Source organism: Leucoraja erinacea, chromosome 9 (genome assembly GCF_028641065.1).
Source record: "Leucoraja erinacea ecotype New England chromosome 9, Leri_hhj_1, whole genome shotgun sequence".
Taxonomy (NCBI): domain Eukaryota; kingdom Metazoa; phylum Chordata; class Chondrichthyes; order Rajiformes; family Rajidae; genus Leucoraja; species Leucoraja erinaceus.
Window position 1 is genome coordinate 70,204,802 of NC_073385.1, and position 17,847 is coordinate 70,222,648.

At 43.4% G+C, this 17,847-nt stretch overlaps 1 protein-coding gene across 1 annotated transcript in view; it reads right to left on the reverse strand.

Moving 5' to 3' along the window:
• Nucleotides 1–17,847, reverse strand: part of cdc42bpb (CDC42 binding protein kinase beta (DMPK-like)) — a 198,971-nt gene that overhangs the window by 49,844 nt on the left and 131,280 nt on the right. Inside the window, exons 10-13 of the mRNA XM_055641186.1 lie at nucleotides 15,100–15,266; nucleotides 13,195–13,314; nucleotides 7,721–7,854; nucleotides 3,827–4,069 (exon numbers count right to left, since the gene is read on the reverse strand). Coding sequence (XP_055497161.1) covers nucleotides 3,827–4,069; nucleotides 7,721–7,854; nucleotides 13,195–13,314; nucleotides 15,100–15,266 — 664 coding nt within the window. The remainder of the gene's footprint in view (nucleotides 1–3,826; nucleotides 4,070–7,720; nucleotides 7,855–13,194; nucleotides 13,315–15,099; nucleotides 15,267–17,847) is intronic.

Genomic DNA, 17,847 nt, shown 5'->3' on the forward strand with positions numbered 1-17,847 from the left:
AAGTCAAAAATGCCATTATGAGACTGAGAAACAAGAATAAAACTGTTAGAAACATCAGCCAAACCTTAGGCTAGATGCTGGAAAAATGTTCCCAATGTTGGGCGAGTCCAGAACCAGGGGCCACAGTCTTAGAATGAAGGGGAGGCTATTTAGGACTGAGGTGAGAACATTTTCTTTCACTCAGAGAGTTGTGAATTTGTGGAATTCCCTGCCAGAGGGCAGTGGAGGCCAAATTACTGGATGGATTTAATAGAGTTAGATAGAGCTCTAGGGGCTGGTCGAATCAATGGATATGGGGAGAAGGCAGGCACGAGTTATTGATTGGGGATGATCAGCTATGATCACAATGAATGGCGGTGCTGGCTCAAAGGGCCGAATGGCCTCCTCCTGCACCTATTTTCTATGTTTCTATCATTAAGAAGAAAGAGAGTACTGGTGAGCTTACTAATCGCAAAGGGACTGGCAGTTCAAGGAAGACCTCTACAGCTGATGACAGAAGAATTCTCTCTATAATAAAGAAAAATCTCCAAACACCTGTCCGACAGATCAGAAACACTCTTCAGGAGTCGGGTGTGGATTTGTCAATGATCACTGTCCGCAGAAGACTTCATGAACAGAAATACAGAGGCTACATTGCAAGATGCAAACCACTGGTTAGCCGCAAAAATAGGGCAGCCAGGTTATAGTTTGCCAAGAGGTACTTAAAAGCGCAACCACAGTTCTGGATAAAGGTCTTGTGGACAGATGAGATGAAGATTATCAGAGTGATGGCAAGAGCAAAGTATGGAGGAGAGAAGGAACTGCCCAAGATCCAAAGCATACCACCTGTGAAACACAGTGGTGGGGGTGTTATGGCCTGGGCATGTATGGCCGCTGAAGGTACTGGCTCACTTATCTTCATTGATGATACAACTGCTGATGGTAGTAGCATAATGAATTCTGAAGTGTATAGACACATCCTATCTGCTCAAGTTCAAACAAATGCTTCAAAACTCATTGGCCGGCGGTTCATTCTACAGCAAGACAATGATCCCAAACATACTGCTAAAGAAAGCAACAAAGGAGTTTTTCAAAGCTAAAAAAAGGTAAATTCTTGAGTGGCCAAGTCAATCATCCGATCCAAACCCAATTGAGCATGCCTTTTATATGCTGAAGAGGAAACTGAAGGGGACTAGCCCCCAAAACAAGCATAAGCTAAAGATGGCTACAATACAGGCCTGGCAGAGCATCACCAGAGAAGACACCCAGCAACTGGTGATGTCCATGAATCACAGACTTCAAGCAGCCATTGCATTAGAAAGGTTGTATTAGGTTTGTATTCACTGGGATTTAGAAGGATGAGAGGATATCTTATAGAAACGTATAAAATTATAAAAGGGCTGGACAAGCTAGATGCAGAAAAAATGTTCCCAGTGTTGGGGGAGTCCAGAACCAGGGGCCACAGTCTAAGAATAAAGGGGAGTCTATTTAAAACTGAGATGAGAAAAAAACGTTTTCAACCAGAGAGTTGTGAATTTATGGAATTCTCTGCCACAGAGGGCATTGGAGGCCAATTCGTTGGATGAGTTTAAAAGAGAGTTAGATAGAGCCCTAGCGGCTAGCGGAATCAAGGGATATGGGGAGAAGGCAGGCACGGGTTACTGATTGCGGATGATCACAATGAATGGCGGTGCTGGCTCGAAGGGCCAAATGGCCTCCTCCTGCACCCATTTTCTATGTTTCTAAGCGCTGTAAGGCTGCGCCACTGTGTAGCTGGGACATGTTGGTCGGTGTGGGCAAGTTGGGCCGAAGGGCCTGTTTCCACACTGTATTACTCTATAACAAGTCAGATAGCTGTTGGCTTAAGAAATGCAATAACCATTTGAATGTAAATCATTGCAAGTGCACAATGATGAGAGTCAAGGTGCCTTGGATGAGGATTCCTAATCAGGCTGCAGTTTGAAAATTTTAAGTGAGATGCCTTATTACACAAATTTGCCTGATTAGCCTTTTAATTGTGACATTGCTGGTTACTCAGTTAGAGAGATGAGAGAAATCATGTCGCATTGATTTCATTTAGCACATTGAATTAAAAGCGAGAAAAATACAAAGTAGAATGGCATCACACATAGATACAACATTGCCATGACTAATATACATCATGAAAAGGAACATTTTATAAGGAACTTGCAATTAAAAATGTATGACAAGACTGAATAAACAACTGAGGGGATATCTATACTTCTGTCCTTTCATTTTCCATTTTTAAACTTCTCTTATACAGGTGCACAACCTTTTATCCGAAAGCCTTGGGACCAGACACTTGTCGGATTTCGGACATTTTCGGATTTCCGAATGGAAGATTTTTAGCGTAGATTAGGTAGGTAGCGCGGGCGGCTTGAAAAGTCTGGAGCAGCTGCCTCCTCCCCGGAGACCGGGAGAATCATTGCATAAATGTTAGTCAGTTAGTTTGGAGGGATTTTATGTGGTGGTGGTGTGTAGGGGTGAAGGGGGAAACTTTAATTCTTAGTCCCCTACCTACCTGGTCGGCGACTCCCAACCTCGCGGAGCTGGGGGCTCCGTCCGGCCGCGGGCGGCGCCGGTTGGAGCTCCGACCCCGGCAACTCTACCCCTGGCTGCGAGGCGCTCCAAATCCAGCGCGGCCCGCGGCCGGACGTCCCAGCTCCGAGAATGTCGGGAGTCGGCGGCGTCGCGAGCAATGCCTTACCGGGTCGCCGTGCGGCAAGCTCCGGAGCGCTGTGGCCGCCTTCTTCCAACATTCGCGGAGCGTCGCTGGATTTGGAGCCGCGGAGCTGGGGGCTCCGTCCGGCCGCGGGCGGCGCCGGTTGGAGCTCCGACCCCGGCAACTCTACCCCTGGCTGCGCGGCTCCAAATCCAGCGACGCTCCGCGATGTTGTGTGTCGGCGGCCACAGCGCTCCGGAGCTTGCCGCACGGCGACCCGGTAAGGCATTGCTCGCGACGCCGCCGACTCCCGACATTCTCGGAGCTGGGACGTCCGGCCGCGGGCCGCGCTGGATTTGGAGCGCCTCGCAGCCGGGGTAGAGTTGCCGGGGTCGGAGCTACAACCGGCGCCGCCCGCGGCCAGACCGGCCACAGCGCTGCGGAGCTTACTGCACAGCGACCCGGTAAGGCATTGACCGCTCCCCGCCTCTCCGACCAGGTAGGGGACTAAGAATTAAAGTTTACCCCTTCACCCCCCTTCACATAAAAGCCCTCCAAACTAACTGACTAACATTTAAGCAATGATTTACAGATGTTTAAGCGTCTCCCGGTCTCCAGGGAGGAGGCAGCCGCTACAGTAGTACAGACCTGGGTTGACCGTGGGTCATTTTGGGTCAAGTTTGGCGCCAAACGCGAGCTTTGGTGCGCAGACGACATCTGGAAAAAATGGCCGGTTTTCGGAGCTTTTTGGTTTCTGGAACACCGGATAAAAGGTTGTGCACCTGTACAATCATTTCATTGATTTTGCTGCACTGATATAAAGATGAAGAAACTTACAGACACACACTCAAAAACTGATGTGAATAAACTACTATTAAGGTTATGAAATTTAAAGAAAAATCTGTGCTTTATGGCTCTATAATTCAATCAATCTTACAATTACAAATATCAGCAGTTAATATAGCTGTTATTCTCCTTTTGTAACCGATTAACTAATTTAACTGTGAATAGAAAAGCTCTGATTACTCAAAAATAATTGAAAAATGTTTTTAGTAAATGCAAAATTAATTTATGAAATGAGTACTTAGTTTGCTGCGTCCAATTTTTTTTCTACACATGGACCAAGATGATATTGCCTTGGTTAATTGTTTGGTAGTTACATACCTCCTTTCTTGTCCTTTCAGCCTTGCGGATATCCTGGCGCATCATGTCGATCTTCTGCATGGCTATTTCTAACTCCTCTTCCTTGTCACGGAGCTGGCGGGACAATCTCTGCTTCTGAGAGCGCAGGTCTGCCAATCTCTCGTTGAGTTCAGAGAACTCTTGCATTGCAAGCTTTCTCTGCTGATGTGCATCCTTCAATTCCTTGGTTTGGGCTTTTTGTCTTTCAAGCGTTTCAACAAGTTGCTACGAAAATTATAGAGTATCTAGATCAATAGGCAGGAGTGGAAAGAATGCTCATCGCTCAACATTGTGCAAATTTTTTCCCGTATCGTATCACCGTCCGCACTGCGGCCTAACATCGAGGAGCTGGTGGCCTTTGCTAGAGACCGACTTCGGGAGCTCCAAAGCGGGAGCCTGTGAACTTTAACATCGTGGAGCTTGAGGTCGAGGTCCCTGGTTAGAGACCGACTTCGGGAGCTCCAAGACGCAGAAACTTCGACCGCTCTGACGCGGGGGCTTCGACCGCCGGGGGCTTCGACCGCCGGGCTGCGGGAGTTTCGATCGCCACGACTACGGATGGTTCGACTGCCCCGACCGCGGGAGAATAAATGGAAGAAGATTGGACTTTATTGCCTTCCATCACAGTGAGGAATGTGGGGAATCCGTTGTGATGGATGTTTATGTTAACGTTTATGTAGTTGTGTGTCTTGTTGCTTTTTTTTAAAAACGGCTGTATGGTAATTCGAGTTTCACTGCACCTTAATGGTACGTGTGGCAATAAAAGACCTTTGAAACTTAGAACCAAATGGGCAAAATTTTGCCATATTAACTTTGATGTTCATGATCATTGTCATGGTGATGGAATAATATGTGCAGGTTAGTTACCCATCTAGCTCTAATTAGTGACTGTCCTCAATTTAACATGAGATGAGTAGCATTAAGTGAATTTGTTAATAAAGCCTGAAAACCTTCTTCAACGTGATCTGCATAAATTAAAGAACTGGCACAACTGTAGGATGATTACAGGCTATCATGCTGTTAAACATTACTGGAAATGTGTAGGAAGGAACTGCAGATGCTGGTTCAAGCCGAAAATAGCAGGAGTAACTCAGTGGGTCAGACAACAACGCTGGAGAAAAGGGATTGGTGGCATTTTGGGTCAAGACCCTTCTTCAGACAGTCAGGGGAAAGGGAAACGAGAGATATAGACGGTAATATACAGAGATATAGAACAAATGAATGAAAGGTATTCACAAAGTGACAGTGATCAATGAAACGGGCTATTGTTGGCCGTGGGCTAGGAGTTAACGAGTTATACAGACAATGAAACTCACCAGGACAACAATGAAACTAGTACAATGACCAGGGTGGTGGAGGGACGGAGAAGGGGGATGCAAGAGTTACTTGAAGTTAGAGAAATCAATAATCTAACTGTTGGGTTGTAAGCAGCCCAAGCAAAATATGAGCTGCTGTTCCTCCAATTTGTACTGGGCCTCATTTTGACAGTGGAGGAGGCCCAGGACAGAAAGGTCAGTATGGGAACGGGAGGGGAAAGTGAAAGTGTTTGGCAACCTGGAGATCACATAGGCCCAGGCAGACGGAGCAATAATGTTCACTTTGTTGTGGAAGCTGCCAGTGAGCTTTTACATGCAGACTAAACTATTATTAAGACTACAGTGATATAAAAATACATGCCTGTTTAAAATAACAAAAATCAATTTTCATTATTAACGTTTATGATGTAACAGTTTCAATCTTACTCTCATGGATATGATTCCATTTTTGTTTTATGCTCTGCAGGTTTAGAGAGTTAGTTTCAAACCAAGCTTTTTATTTGCTGGCTGCCAGCCTGGGGGAGTATTTCACTGCAAGCAGTGCAATATGACAATAGACAATAGATAATAGGTGCAGGAGTAGGCCATTCGGCCATTCGAGCCAGCACTACCATTCAATGTGATCATGGCTGATCATCCCCAATCAGTACCCCGTTCCTGCCTTCTCCCCATATTCCCTGACTCCGCTATCTTTAAGAGCTCTATCTAAATCTCTCTTGAAAGCATCCAGAGAACCTGCCTCCACCGCCCTCTGAGGTTGAGAATTCCACAGACTCACAATTCTCAGTCTTACAATAGACAATAGGTGCAGGAGTAGGCCATTCAGCCCTTCCTCATCTCCGTTCTAAATGGCTTACCCCATATTCTTAAACTGTGGCCCCTTGTTCTGGACTGCCCCAACATCGGGAACATATTTCCTGCCTCCAGCATGTTCAAACCGTTAACAATCTTATATGTTTCAATAAGATCTCCTCTCATCCTTCTAAATTCCAGAGTGTACAAGCCCAGCCACTCCCTCACCAACATGACAGTCCTGCCATCCTGGGAATTAACTTTGTGAATCTAGGCTGCACTCCCTCAATAGCACGAATGTCCTTCCTCAAATTAGGAGACCAAAACTGCACACAATATTCCAGGTGTGGTCTTACTAGGCCCCTGTACAACTGCAGAAGGACCTCTTTGCTCCTATACTCAACTTCTTGTTATGAAGGCCAACATGCCATTCGCTTTCTTCACTGCCTGCTGTACCTGTATGCTTACTTTCAGTGACTGATGAACAGGGACCCCCAGAATCCGTTGCACTTCCCCTCTTTATGAACTTATGTACTGGGAACTAGAAACCTCTGGAGCAAAAGCTGATGGTTCAGTGTCAGAAAAGGGAATATCACTTGATTTTTGTGGACAGATATTCACAACAAATATCATTCTACTAACTTCAAATTCTTGGGCCCATTTGCTCACTGATGGCTGTATCGTATATCTTCTATTCCCAAACATCAGCATTAACTTTTCTGAATAAAAAGGTGACTTTTTATGGAGGAAAGAGGAGTCACTGATGGCAGTTGCAGAATTGTTGATCAAAGTGCTAACGATTCAAGGTGTGTTTTACTAAATATCTGACCATGAAGCACAACATTTGGCATTATTGTGAGCACAAATTAAATGTGATAACCTGCTTTTTCATTTATCAGATGTTGCTGTTTGAGTGGCTGCATAAAACTAAACTCAACCTATTTCAGGCAATTTATATTTACATGACATTTTAGTTGCATTGTTTACTTTGAAGATCAACACAAAATGCTGGAGTAAAGGGCCTGTCGCACTTAGGCGATTTTTTAGCCGACTGCCGGCGACTAGGCAGTCGCCACATGGTCGCCGGGGTGTCGCCTGTATGGACATGAGTCGTCTCCTCAGTCGCCCAATGGGTTGTAGCGTTTTTCTGGTCGCCGCTGGATTTTGAAATGTTCAAAACTTTTTGGCGACAGTGGGCTTGTCGTAGCTTATCTTCTCCTGACGTAGGTGCTGTCATAGGTTGTCACCAGGTGACGTAGGTTGTCGCCGGTGCTGACTTCGGTGAATCTCATTGTCGTAGTCGCCAGAAGTCGCCTAAAACATCGCCTAAGTGGGACAGGCCCATTAGTCCAGTCCAGGCGACCTGCTACAACTATGACAGTCGCCTAAAACATCGCCTAGTGGGAGAGGCCCTTAACTCAGCAGGACAGGCAGCATCTCTGTAGAGAAGGATTGGGTGACTTTTCGGGTCAAGCCAAAACGTCACCCATTATTTCTCCAGAGACGTTGCCTGTCCTGCTGAGTTACTCCGGCATTTTGTGTCTATCCTCGGTGTAAACGAACATCTGTAGTTTCTTCCTATGCATTGTTTACTTTATTTATTAGGAAGCTAAAAAATAACACTTCAGACAATGGAACTGCGTCAATTATTTCAGATGCAGATGATGCCAAATCTCACGAATGCTTGAGGTTATAACCTTGCTGTCTTTTACAAATAACCTATTATGGTGTTTTTATGACAAGAGCCAAAATAATTCAATTTGGGTACCTTGTGATTTTCTTCTTTTTCTTGTTTAAGTGCTTTAATCTGCTTTTCAAGTGCTTTTACTTTGTTTGTAGATTCCTCAAAATCTTGACGGAGAGACACTGCATTTCCAAGCTGGTGTTCTAACCGATCAGATTCTAAAGAGAAATAATGAAAAGATCAATGATTTTGAACTGTGTTCTAAACTCATAAAGCTTGAACTCGAAGAAATCTGCCTGGAATACCAAGTAAATATAGTTATCACCAAGGAAAGTTTTATTGACAATGACAGTGTTTTTTTTTCTAATTGCAATAAGCAGCTCATGAAAATGATTCTGTTCTTTTACTAAGAAACACCAACACAGCATTTAGGATGCTGTTACAAGATATCAAGTTCAAGAGTAAATGCGGTCCAATTTTGTCACATTTCATTGTCATATCATTATAAATTGATAGCTAAAACGTGCATTTGCACACTCTCCAGATGGGAATCCAAACTAGTTCTAAAACCAGCCCTCAAAATGGCGTGTACACTAATGGGGGAAAAAGTTCATTTAACACGATCGCCTCTGATCAGCCATATTATTAGGTAAATGATCAACCCATGCAAAATACTGTTGTGAAAGTTACCATTGAAACTACCTTTAACAGATTGTGTCTAGGAATAACCTTATCAAAAAGTCAAATAATATTTGCTTGAGCCCTTGAGTTACTGCAGCACTTTGTGTCCTTTTTTGTATACTTGTTCCTTGTTTCTCTAAATCATATTTGATCATTCTTTTAGGAAAGCATAAAGTTTGTTGCCTTGATGTGAATATATGCAGGAGGAAGAAACATAGATGAACATGAAACATGCTCAAACTGAATAGATGCCTCCATTTTCTCCATCCCCACAATTCACAAACATCCAGAGGGATTCCCCTCCAAAACCTTCATTGACAGCCTGGACTGCATCAGAACATTGGAAGGATGTGCTGGCTCCGGAGAGGGTCCAGAGGATGTTTACGAGAATGATCCCAAGAATGCGTGGGTTAACATATGATGAGCGTTGACAGCACTGGGCCTGTACTCACTGGAGTTTAGAATAATGAGGGGGAACTATATTGAAGCATACCGAATTGTGAAAGGCCTTGATAGAGTGGATGTGTAGAGGATGTTTCCACTAGTGGGAGAGACCAGAATCAGAGGTTATAGCCTCAGAATTAAAGGACGGTCCTTTAGGAAGCAAATGAGGAGAAATTTCTCTAGTCAGATGGTGGTGAATCTATGGAACTCATTCTTCGGAGGCTAAGTGAATGGATATTATTAAGGCAGAGGTAACTAGATTCTTGATTAGTACGGGTGTCAGGGATTATGGGGAGAAGGCAGGTGAATGGTGTTAGGAGGGAGAGATAGATCAGCCATGATTGAATAGCAAAGCAGACTTGATGGGCCGAATGGCCTAATTCTGCTACTATTACTTATGACCTTGTCAGTTTTCCATCTATTGTACAGGATCAGCTTGTTTGTCCCCCTCCCCTTTATTTTTTGTCTCTAGATGTTCAGACCCAAGTTCCGTTTGCCCAGCTTGACCTGGGCATGGATTCCAGCTCGACATTTCACAGCTCCTGCACCCTTCACAAGGACCACAGAATGAGCTGCCGAGCAAACATTAACTCTTTTTTAAAATCTAAGGCTGTATATTCTCACTTGCCATCATATTGGAAAACGTGCTTGAAATATCTGTATTATAGCAAGGGTAAGCATTGGAATCGGGATATGGGCTCGTGGCTTTCATTAAATTTTGATAGTTTTAATGTAAAATTGGTACCGCTGTTCAAAGATGGGCAAAACAGGAAAAATCTTAGAATTATTTGAGGAAAAGGGTTTAATGGTTGACCTACTGAATCTCTGAAACAGTTTAGCAGACACTACCAGAACAATGCCCATCTTCCTAAACACTCATTAAACACTTTTGGTACATAGGCTTTGTACTTCCTGTCAGTGTTCCACGTTTAATGTCAGCTAGAGCCTGATCTATCAATTATTCAAGAGGCTAAAATACAGAGAGAATAATAATCAATTCTCATTTAGAAACATAGAAAATAGGTGCAGGAGGAGGCCATTCAGCCCTTCGAGCCAGCACCGCCATTCATTGTGATCATGGCTGATCGTCCCCAATCAATACCCCGTGCCTGCCTTCTCCCAATATCCATTCATTCCACTAGCCCCTAGAGCTCTATCTAACTCTCTCTTAAATCCATCCAGTGACTTGGCCTCCACTGCCCTCGGTGACAGGGAATACCACAAATTCACAACTCTCTGGGTGAATTTTTTTTTTCTCACCTCAGTCTTAAATGGCCTGAGATGAGAAAGACAAATTTAACAAGATAATTTAATGCACAAAAGTACAACTTGCTGGTAAAATATATCCTTGAGAAACAGTAAGCTACTGTGAAAATAACCTAATCAAATTAACGAGCGACATATTTGGAATATTTTATGCATCTTCAAAGATGGCATCAGATCTGCCTTGAAAAAGGATCCCAACATTGTCCATGTCATGATCTTTAATTGAGACATGCACATTTATAGATGAGAGGGCACATTGCTAGATCCTCTCTTTGCATATTATTTAATAAAAGCACACAAGTCTCTGGCTCCTCAAAAAAACATATTATAATAATTTCAGAGATTAATAGGCTATAACTCTGAGGTAATGATATAAAATTTACTTGTTTTTCAAAATAGAAGTGACCGAATAAGAAAAATGTAGCTGTAACCAACATGTGTGAAGATGGAATGAGAAGCAAATCTATATTCACAAAATGTCCGTGAGTACTAGGATCTCTCTCATTTCTAGTACAAAACAAATTCAAAAACAATTTTTTTAAGTTAGTGATCATCTTTCATTTATGTCTGAAACTAACTCTCTAAATATACTTGAACTTAACTTTCAAAATGCTGGATGAAATTTGTCAACCATATTGGATATTTAAATTAACTGCATGAGGCAAATGAAGATTTAAAAAAACTGCTGGTACTGGAAATTTGAACTAAAAACAGAAATTGCTGGAAGTACTCAGCACAAGATCACTCGGCTCGGCATGCTGATTGGAATCTGGAGGTCATGTAGTGAGCATGTCCAAGCAGAATTTGCAACCTAGGGGGAATGGGGAAGTTACACCACTTATTAAGCCGTGTACCTTACAGAGGCTGTGGGACAATTAAGACAATAGGTGCAGGAGTAGGCCATTCGGTCCTTCATGCCAGCACCGCCATTCAATATGATCAAGGTTGATCATCCCCAATCCGTACCCAGTTCCTGCCTTCTCCCCATATCCCCATGACTCCACTATCTTTAAGAGCCTTATCTAGCTCTCTCATGAAAATATCCAGGAACCGGCCTCTGAGGCAGAGAATTCCACAGACTCACAACTCTCTGTGTGAAAAAGTATTTCCTCATCTCCGTTCTAATGGCTATCCCTTATTCTTAAACTGTGGCCAATGGTTCTGGACTCCCCCCAACATCGGGAACATGTTTCCTGCCTCTAGCGTGTCCAAACCCTTTATAATCTTCTATGTTTCAATAAGACTGCCTCTCATCCTTCTAAATTCTGGAGTATACAAGCCAAGCCGCTCCATTCTCTCAGCATATGACAGTCCTGCCATCCCAGGAATTAACCTTGTAAACCTACGCTGCACTCCCTCAATAGCAAGAATGTCCTTCCTCAAATTAGGGGACCAAAACTGCGCACAATACTCCAGGTGTGGTCTCACTACGGCCCTGTACAACTGCAGAAGGGCCTATTGCTCCTCTTATTTTGAAGGCCAACATGCCATTTGCTTTCTTCACTGCCTGCTGTACCTGCATGCTTACTTTCATTGACTGATGAACAAGGACCCCCAGATCCCGTTCTACTTCCCCTTTTCCCAACCTGATACCATTTAGATAATAATCTGCCTTCCTGTTTTTGCTACCGAAGTGGATAACCTCACATTTATCCATATTAAACTGCGTCTGCCATGCATCTGCCCACTCACCCAACCTGTCCAAGTCACCCTGCATTCTCATAGCATCCTCCTCACAGTTCACACTGCCACCCAGCTTTGTGTCACCTGCAAATTTGCTAATGTTACTTTGAATCGCTTCATCTAAATTTTTGATGTATGTTGTAAATAGCTGCGGTCCCAGCACAGAGCCTTGCGGTACCCCACTAGTCACTGCCTGCCATTCTGAAGGGACCCGTTAATCCCTACTCTTTGTTTCCTGTCTGCCAACCAATTTTCTATCCATGTCAGCACTCTACTCCCAATACCATGTGCCCTAATTTTGCCCACTAATCTCCTATGTGGAACATTATCAAATGCTTTCTGAAAGTCCAGGTACACTACACCCACTGGCTCTCCCTTGTACATTTTCCTAGTTACATCTTCATAAAATTCCAGAAGATTTATCAAGCATGATTTCCCCTTCGTAAATCCATGCTGACTCGGTACAATCCTGTTACTGCTATCCAAATGTGCCGCTATTTCATCTTTTATGATTGACTCCAACATCTTCCCTATCACCGATGTCAGGCTAACTGGTCTATAATTCCGTTTTCTCTCTCCCGCCTTTTTTTAAATGTGTGATTGGGTAAAGTTAAAGAGGAATGTAACAATAGACAATTGGTGCAGGAGTAGGCCATTTGAGCCAACACCGCCATTCAATGTGAACATGGCTGATCATCCACAATCAGTACCCCGTTCCTGCCTTCTCCCCATATCCCCTGACTCCGCTATCTTTAAGAGGCAGAGAATTCCACAGACTCACAACTCTCTTTGTGAAAAAGTTTTCCCTCATCTCCGCTCTAAATGGCTTACCCCTTATTCTTAAACTATGGCCCCTGGTTCTGGACTCCCCCAACATCGGGAAGGGAACTCAATTGACATCATGGACAATGCAACTCAATAGCTTTGGCGAAAATCATATTGAGGATCATAGACAAAGCAATTTTCAAAATGTGTAGGAAGGAACTGCAGATACTAGTTTACACTGAAGATACACGCAAAATACTGGAGTAACCCAGCGGGTCAGGCAGCCTCTCTGGAGGAAAGGAATAGGTGACTTTTTGGGACAGAACCCTTTTACAGACACCTAACCTACTCAGAAATGTCACCTATTCCTTTTCTCCAGAGATGCTGCCTGACCCGTTGAGTTACTCCAGCATCTTGTGTCAATTTTCAAAACGATCTGCAAATAATACAGAATATATTGATTCAAGGGAACAATATAATATGTTGTACACTATCACCATACTTAGGAATTCAGGAGCAAAAAGAGTCTGAAGAAGGGACTCTGCCCAAAAAGTCACCTATTCCTCTTGTCCAGAGATGCTGCCAGTCCCGCTGAGTTACTCCAGTATTTTGTGTCTATCTTCAATGTAACCCAGCATCTGCAGTTCCTTCCCTCACAAATCTACCATGAGCTCTCGTATAAATTTCAGCATGCAAAGTATCAGTGAACAAAAATATACCTGCTAACTGTTTTCTCAGTTTTTCCATCTCCTCATTTAACTTCTTAATTTCTTTATCTCTGCTGATAGTTCCCATTCCACGTGTTGAACCATGAAGGGACTGTGCCGCTTGGGCAGATTCTAAAACAGAGTTCAAGAACATGAAATGTCATCAGCAATTAAACGGGATGAACACAACAAATTAGCAGCAATCTAATTATGAAGTTTAAGAAAAATATTACAAATGCAGGAAATCATTAAATGCTGTAAATAAACATTAATTGTCCATTGAAAAACAAATTGATTCTTTCCAACTGAAACCTAATCTTTCAGTTTTCTATTTGAAGCTTATTAAGTTTCTATTCTAACCCAATGCATGCAAACCCAAAACATTTCTCTTAATACAGTGCCCTCCATAATGTTTGGGACAAAGACCCGTCATTTATTTATTTGCTTCTGTACTCCACAATTTGAGATTTGTAATAGAAAAAAAATCACATGTGGTTAAAGTGCACATTGTCAGATTTTATTAAAGGGTATTTTTATACATTTTGGTTTCACCATGTAGAAATTACAGCTGTGTTTATACATTGTCCCCCCATTTCAGGGCACCATAATGTTTGGGACACATGGCTTCACAGGTGTTTGTAATTGCTCAGGTGTGTTTAATTGCCTCCTTAATGCAGGTATAAGAGAGCTCTCAGCACCTAGTCTTTCCAGTCTTTCCATCACCTTTGGAAACCTTTATTGCTGTTTATCAACATGAGGAAAAGAAGCAATTAAGATACTGAGAAACAAGAATAAAACTGTTAGAGACATCAGCCAAACCTTAGGCTTACCAAAATCAACTGTTTGGAACATCATTAAGAAGAATGAGAGCACTGGTGAGCTTACTAATCGCAAAGGGACTGGCAGGCCAAGGAAGACCTCCACAGCTGATGACAGCCGCAAAAATAGATTGGCCAGATTAGTTTGCCAAGAAGTACTTAAAATAGAAACCACAGTTCTGGATAAAGGTCTTCTGGACAGATGAGACGAAGATTAACTTATATCATAGTGATGGCAAGAGCAAAGTATGGAGGAGAGAAGGAACTTCCCAAGATCCAAATCATACCACCTCATCTGTGAAATACAGTGATGGGGGTGTTATGGCCTGGGCATGTATGGCTGCTGAATGTACTGACTCGCTTATCTTCATTGATGATACAACTGCTGATGGTAGTAGCATAATGAATTCTGAAGTGTACAGACACATCCTATCTGCACAAGTTCAAACAAATGCCTCAAAACTCATTGGCCGGGGGTTCATTCTACAGCAAGACAATGATCCCAAACATACTGCTAAAGCAACAAAGGAGTTTTTCAAAGCTAAAAAAAGGTAAATTCTTGAGTGGCCAAGTCAATCACCCGATCTGAACCCAATTGAGCATGCCTTTTATATGCTGAAGAGAAAACTGAAGGGGACTACCCCCCAAAACAAGCATAAGCTAAAGATGGCTGCAATACAGGCCTGGCAGAGCATCACCAGAGAAGACACCCAGCAACTGGTGATGTCCATGAATCGCAGACTTCAAGCAGTCATTGCATGCAAAGGATATGCAACAAAATACTAAACTGGACAACTTTTATTTACATGACATTGCTGTGTCCCAAACATGATGGTGCCCTGAAATATGGGGGGGGGGGGAACTATGTATAAACACAGCTGTAATTTCTACATGGTGAAACCAAAATGTATAAAAATGGCCTTTACTAAAATCTGACAATGTGCACTTTTTTTCTATTACAAATCTCAAATTGTGGAGTTCAGAGGCAAATAAATAAACGACGGGTCTTTGTCCCAAACATTATGGAGGGCACTGTAAATGACGAATAGTCTGCTGTGAGGTTTTATGTTTATGATCATAATTTAAATATCAAAGTTACCTTGCAGTTTCCTAGTTAGTTCCAGTTTTTCTTGTTCAAGTCTGTGGATTCGCCTCTCGTAAGCCTCAATTTGTAAACTGTTTTCCAAGTCTATTCGTACATCAGCATCTCTGTCAATCGATTCTGATTGCATGCCTGTTTTCAAAGAAGTTCTATCGGACAAAGGACTGAAACAGCAAATCCCATTACTCACTTTTCTGTGAACCAGACAATTAATTTACTTTTCATTGGAAGCTGTCCGAGAGATATACTTTGCACATTCACAATGGTTTTGTTTTTACATGCATAAGATACCACAGAACTTTATTTATCCCAGGAGGGAAATTGGTCTGCCAACAGTGACAAAACACAACAAGATACACTAAACATGAAAGGATTGGGGAGTGGGGGAGGGGAGTCAGTCTACCCCACAGTCTACCCTACAATGCAAATCATCTGGCTATTCATACCCAATCCCTTAAATGGAATTAATTGACCAGATAATCTGTTATTTTGAGGGACATATACAGGCTGGGTCATTGGGAGAATGCCCCGCATTCTTTATAGAGGCAGCATAGCAACTTTCACATGCATTTGAGGAACCGGAACAAGACAGTGTCTTCATGAATAAAGACAGTGAGCAAGAAAGGTGATGGCTGTGGGGGAATAATGGAGTAAAACGTGATTTTGGCGATTACTCATTTTGTCAAGAGGAACAAAAAAATGATGAATAAATTAACCTGCAGGCACAAGTATTTAGGAAGGCCAATGGTATATGCAAGCCATTATTGCAAAGAGATTGGATTGCAATAGGAAGAAGTTTTCAGTCTGAAGAAGAGTCCTGTGTTAAAACATCATCTATCCAGAGATGCTGCCCCTCCACTGAGTTATTTCACCACTTTTGTGCCTTTCTCTCCCTCAAAACTCAAGTTTTGGTCTTCATCCCCACGGATTTATTTGCTTTGAAGGCAGTTCTGAAAATTGGTTTCTGAGATGAGACATTGGTCCTACGAGTATAGTTTGAGTAAAGTTTGCCTATGAATATGAAACTAATGTTCAGAAAATGTTGAGGTGCTCATTGAAACTTTTATGATTAAGAGAAGGACTGTCGGAATTACAAAGCTGACGCTAAAATACCCCTGTCCCACTTAGGAAACCTGAACGGAAACCTCTGGAGACTTTACGCCCCACCCAAGGTTTCCGTGCGGTTCCCGGAGGTTGCAGGTGGTTGCAGATAGTGGAAGCAGGTAGGGGGACTGACAAAAATCTCCGGGAACCGCACGGAAACCTTGGGTGGGGCGCAAAGTCTCCAGAGGTTTCCGTTCAGGTTTCCTAAGTGGGTCAGGGGCATTAGAATCATTTTCCTCTGGTTGAGAAGTCCAGTAATGGAGCATGGGGGCAAAGTCTCCACAAAAGGTTAGTCAGTGATATAAATGAGATGAAAAACAATGTATTTGTTCAGACCCTTGTAAATCATTCAGAAACATCACAAAGAGACAGATAGGTTAAGTAAATGACAAGAAATTGACACATGACCAAATGTGAAATGACCCATTTTGGAAGGAGGACCGAAACAGTAAATAGAGTGAGATTACAAAATGTTGTCATGCAAACACACCGGATGTCCGTTGCACAAAGCAAAGGGCCGGCAAGAAGTACAGCAAGTAATTCGGAGAGCTAATGGAATTTTGGTTCCTGGAACTAGGACTAATGTATGATGGGCCTCTGCTTATTAAGCTGAGAAGAATGAGAGGTGTTTTTACAGAAAGGCAAAGCAAGCCAAAAGAGCCATGTATGGGTCCTGTTTTTTCTTCAGTTCTCACCACCTTTGTCAAGCAATCTCACATATCAAGTAGAGGTACATGGGTGAGAAACTCCTTTCAGCTTGGCTCTCTTAAGCAAGGTAAAACCACTTCCATTCAAAATGGTAGATAAAGCAACAAAACCAGTTATCCCTACTTAACATAACAAACAAGCCATGCTAATAAAAAATAGCATGCTGCCTTAAATCTACATAGTATAAATTAAGGTTAAATAACGTGTAGATTATTTAAATACTTTGTTAAAAGCAGAATGCGTTTACATCACTAAACATGTACAAGACCACCACCAATTTTCCAGTAACTGGTGGTCCGGCACTTCCTTTAATCCAGACAAAATCCCGAGAGCGCACTTAAATCCCCCCCCCCCCCCCCCCCCCCCCCCCCCCCCCGAGGTGCCCCCGAAAATGACAAGGCCAGATGCGGCGGCCGATCTCGACCTTGTCGGGACTTCAGTGGCCGATTGGCGTGTCGGGACTCTGGAACCCCAGCCCAGCCAGGGTCGGCAGATCCATTCCCATAGCTGACTTCTGTGGCTGGTCAGCAGGTTGAAATTTGCCTGCTCCTGTCGGGGCTCTGGGACCCTGGCCCGGCTGGTGCCGGCACATCTGCTTCCACAGCTGACTTTGCGGGCCAGTATCTCGACCCCCCCCCCCCCCCCCCCCCCCCCCCCCCCCCCCCCAGCCTAGGCGGACCAGTCCGGTAGCGTTGGACTCCTCTCGGAGGCCGTGACCTCCGTTGGTCCAGAGAATTACAAGGTTAATTCCCGGGATGGCGGGACTATCATATGGTGAGAGAATGGAGCGGCTGGGCTTGTACACTCTGGAGTTTAGAAGGATGAGAGGGTCTCTCATTGAAACATAAGATTATTAAGGGCTTGGACACGCTAGAGGCAGGAAACATGTTCCCGATGTTGTGTGAGTCCAGAACCAGGGGCCACAGATTAAGA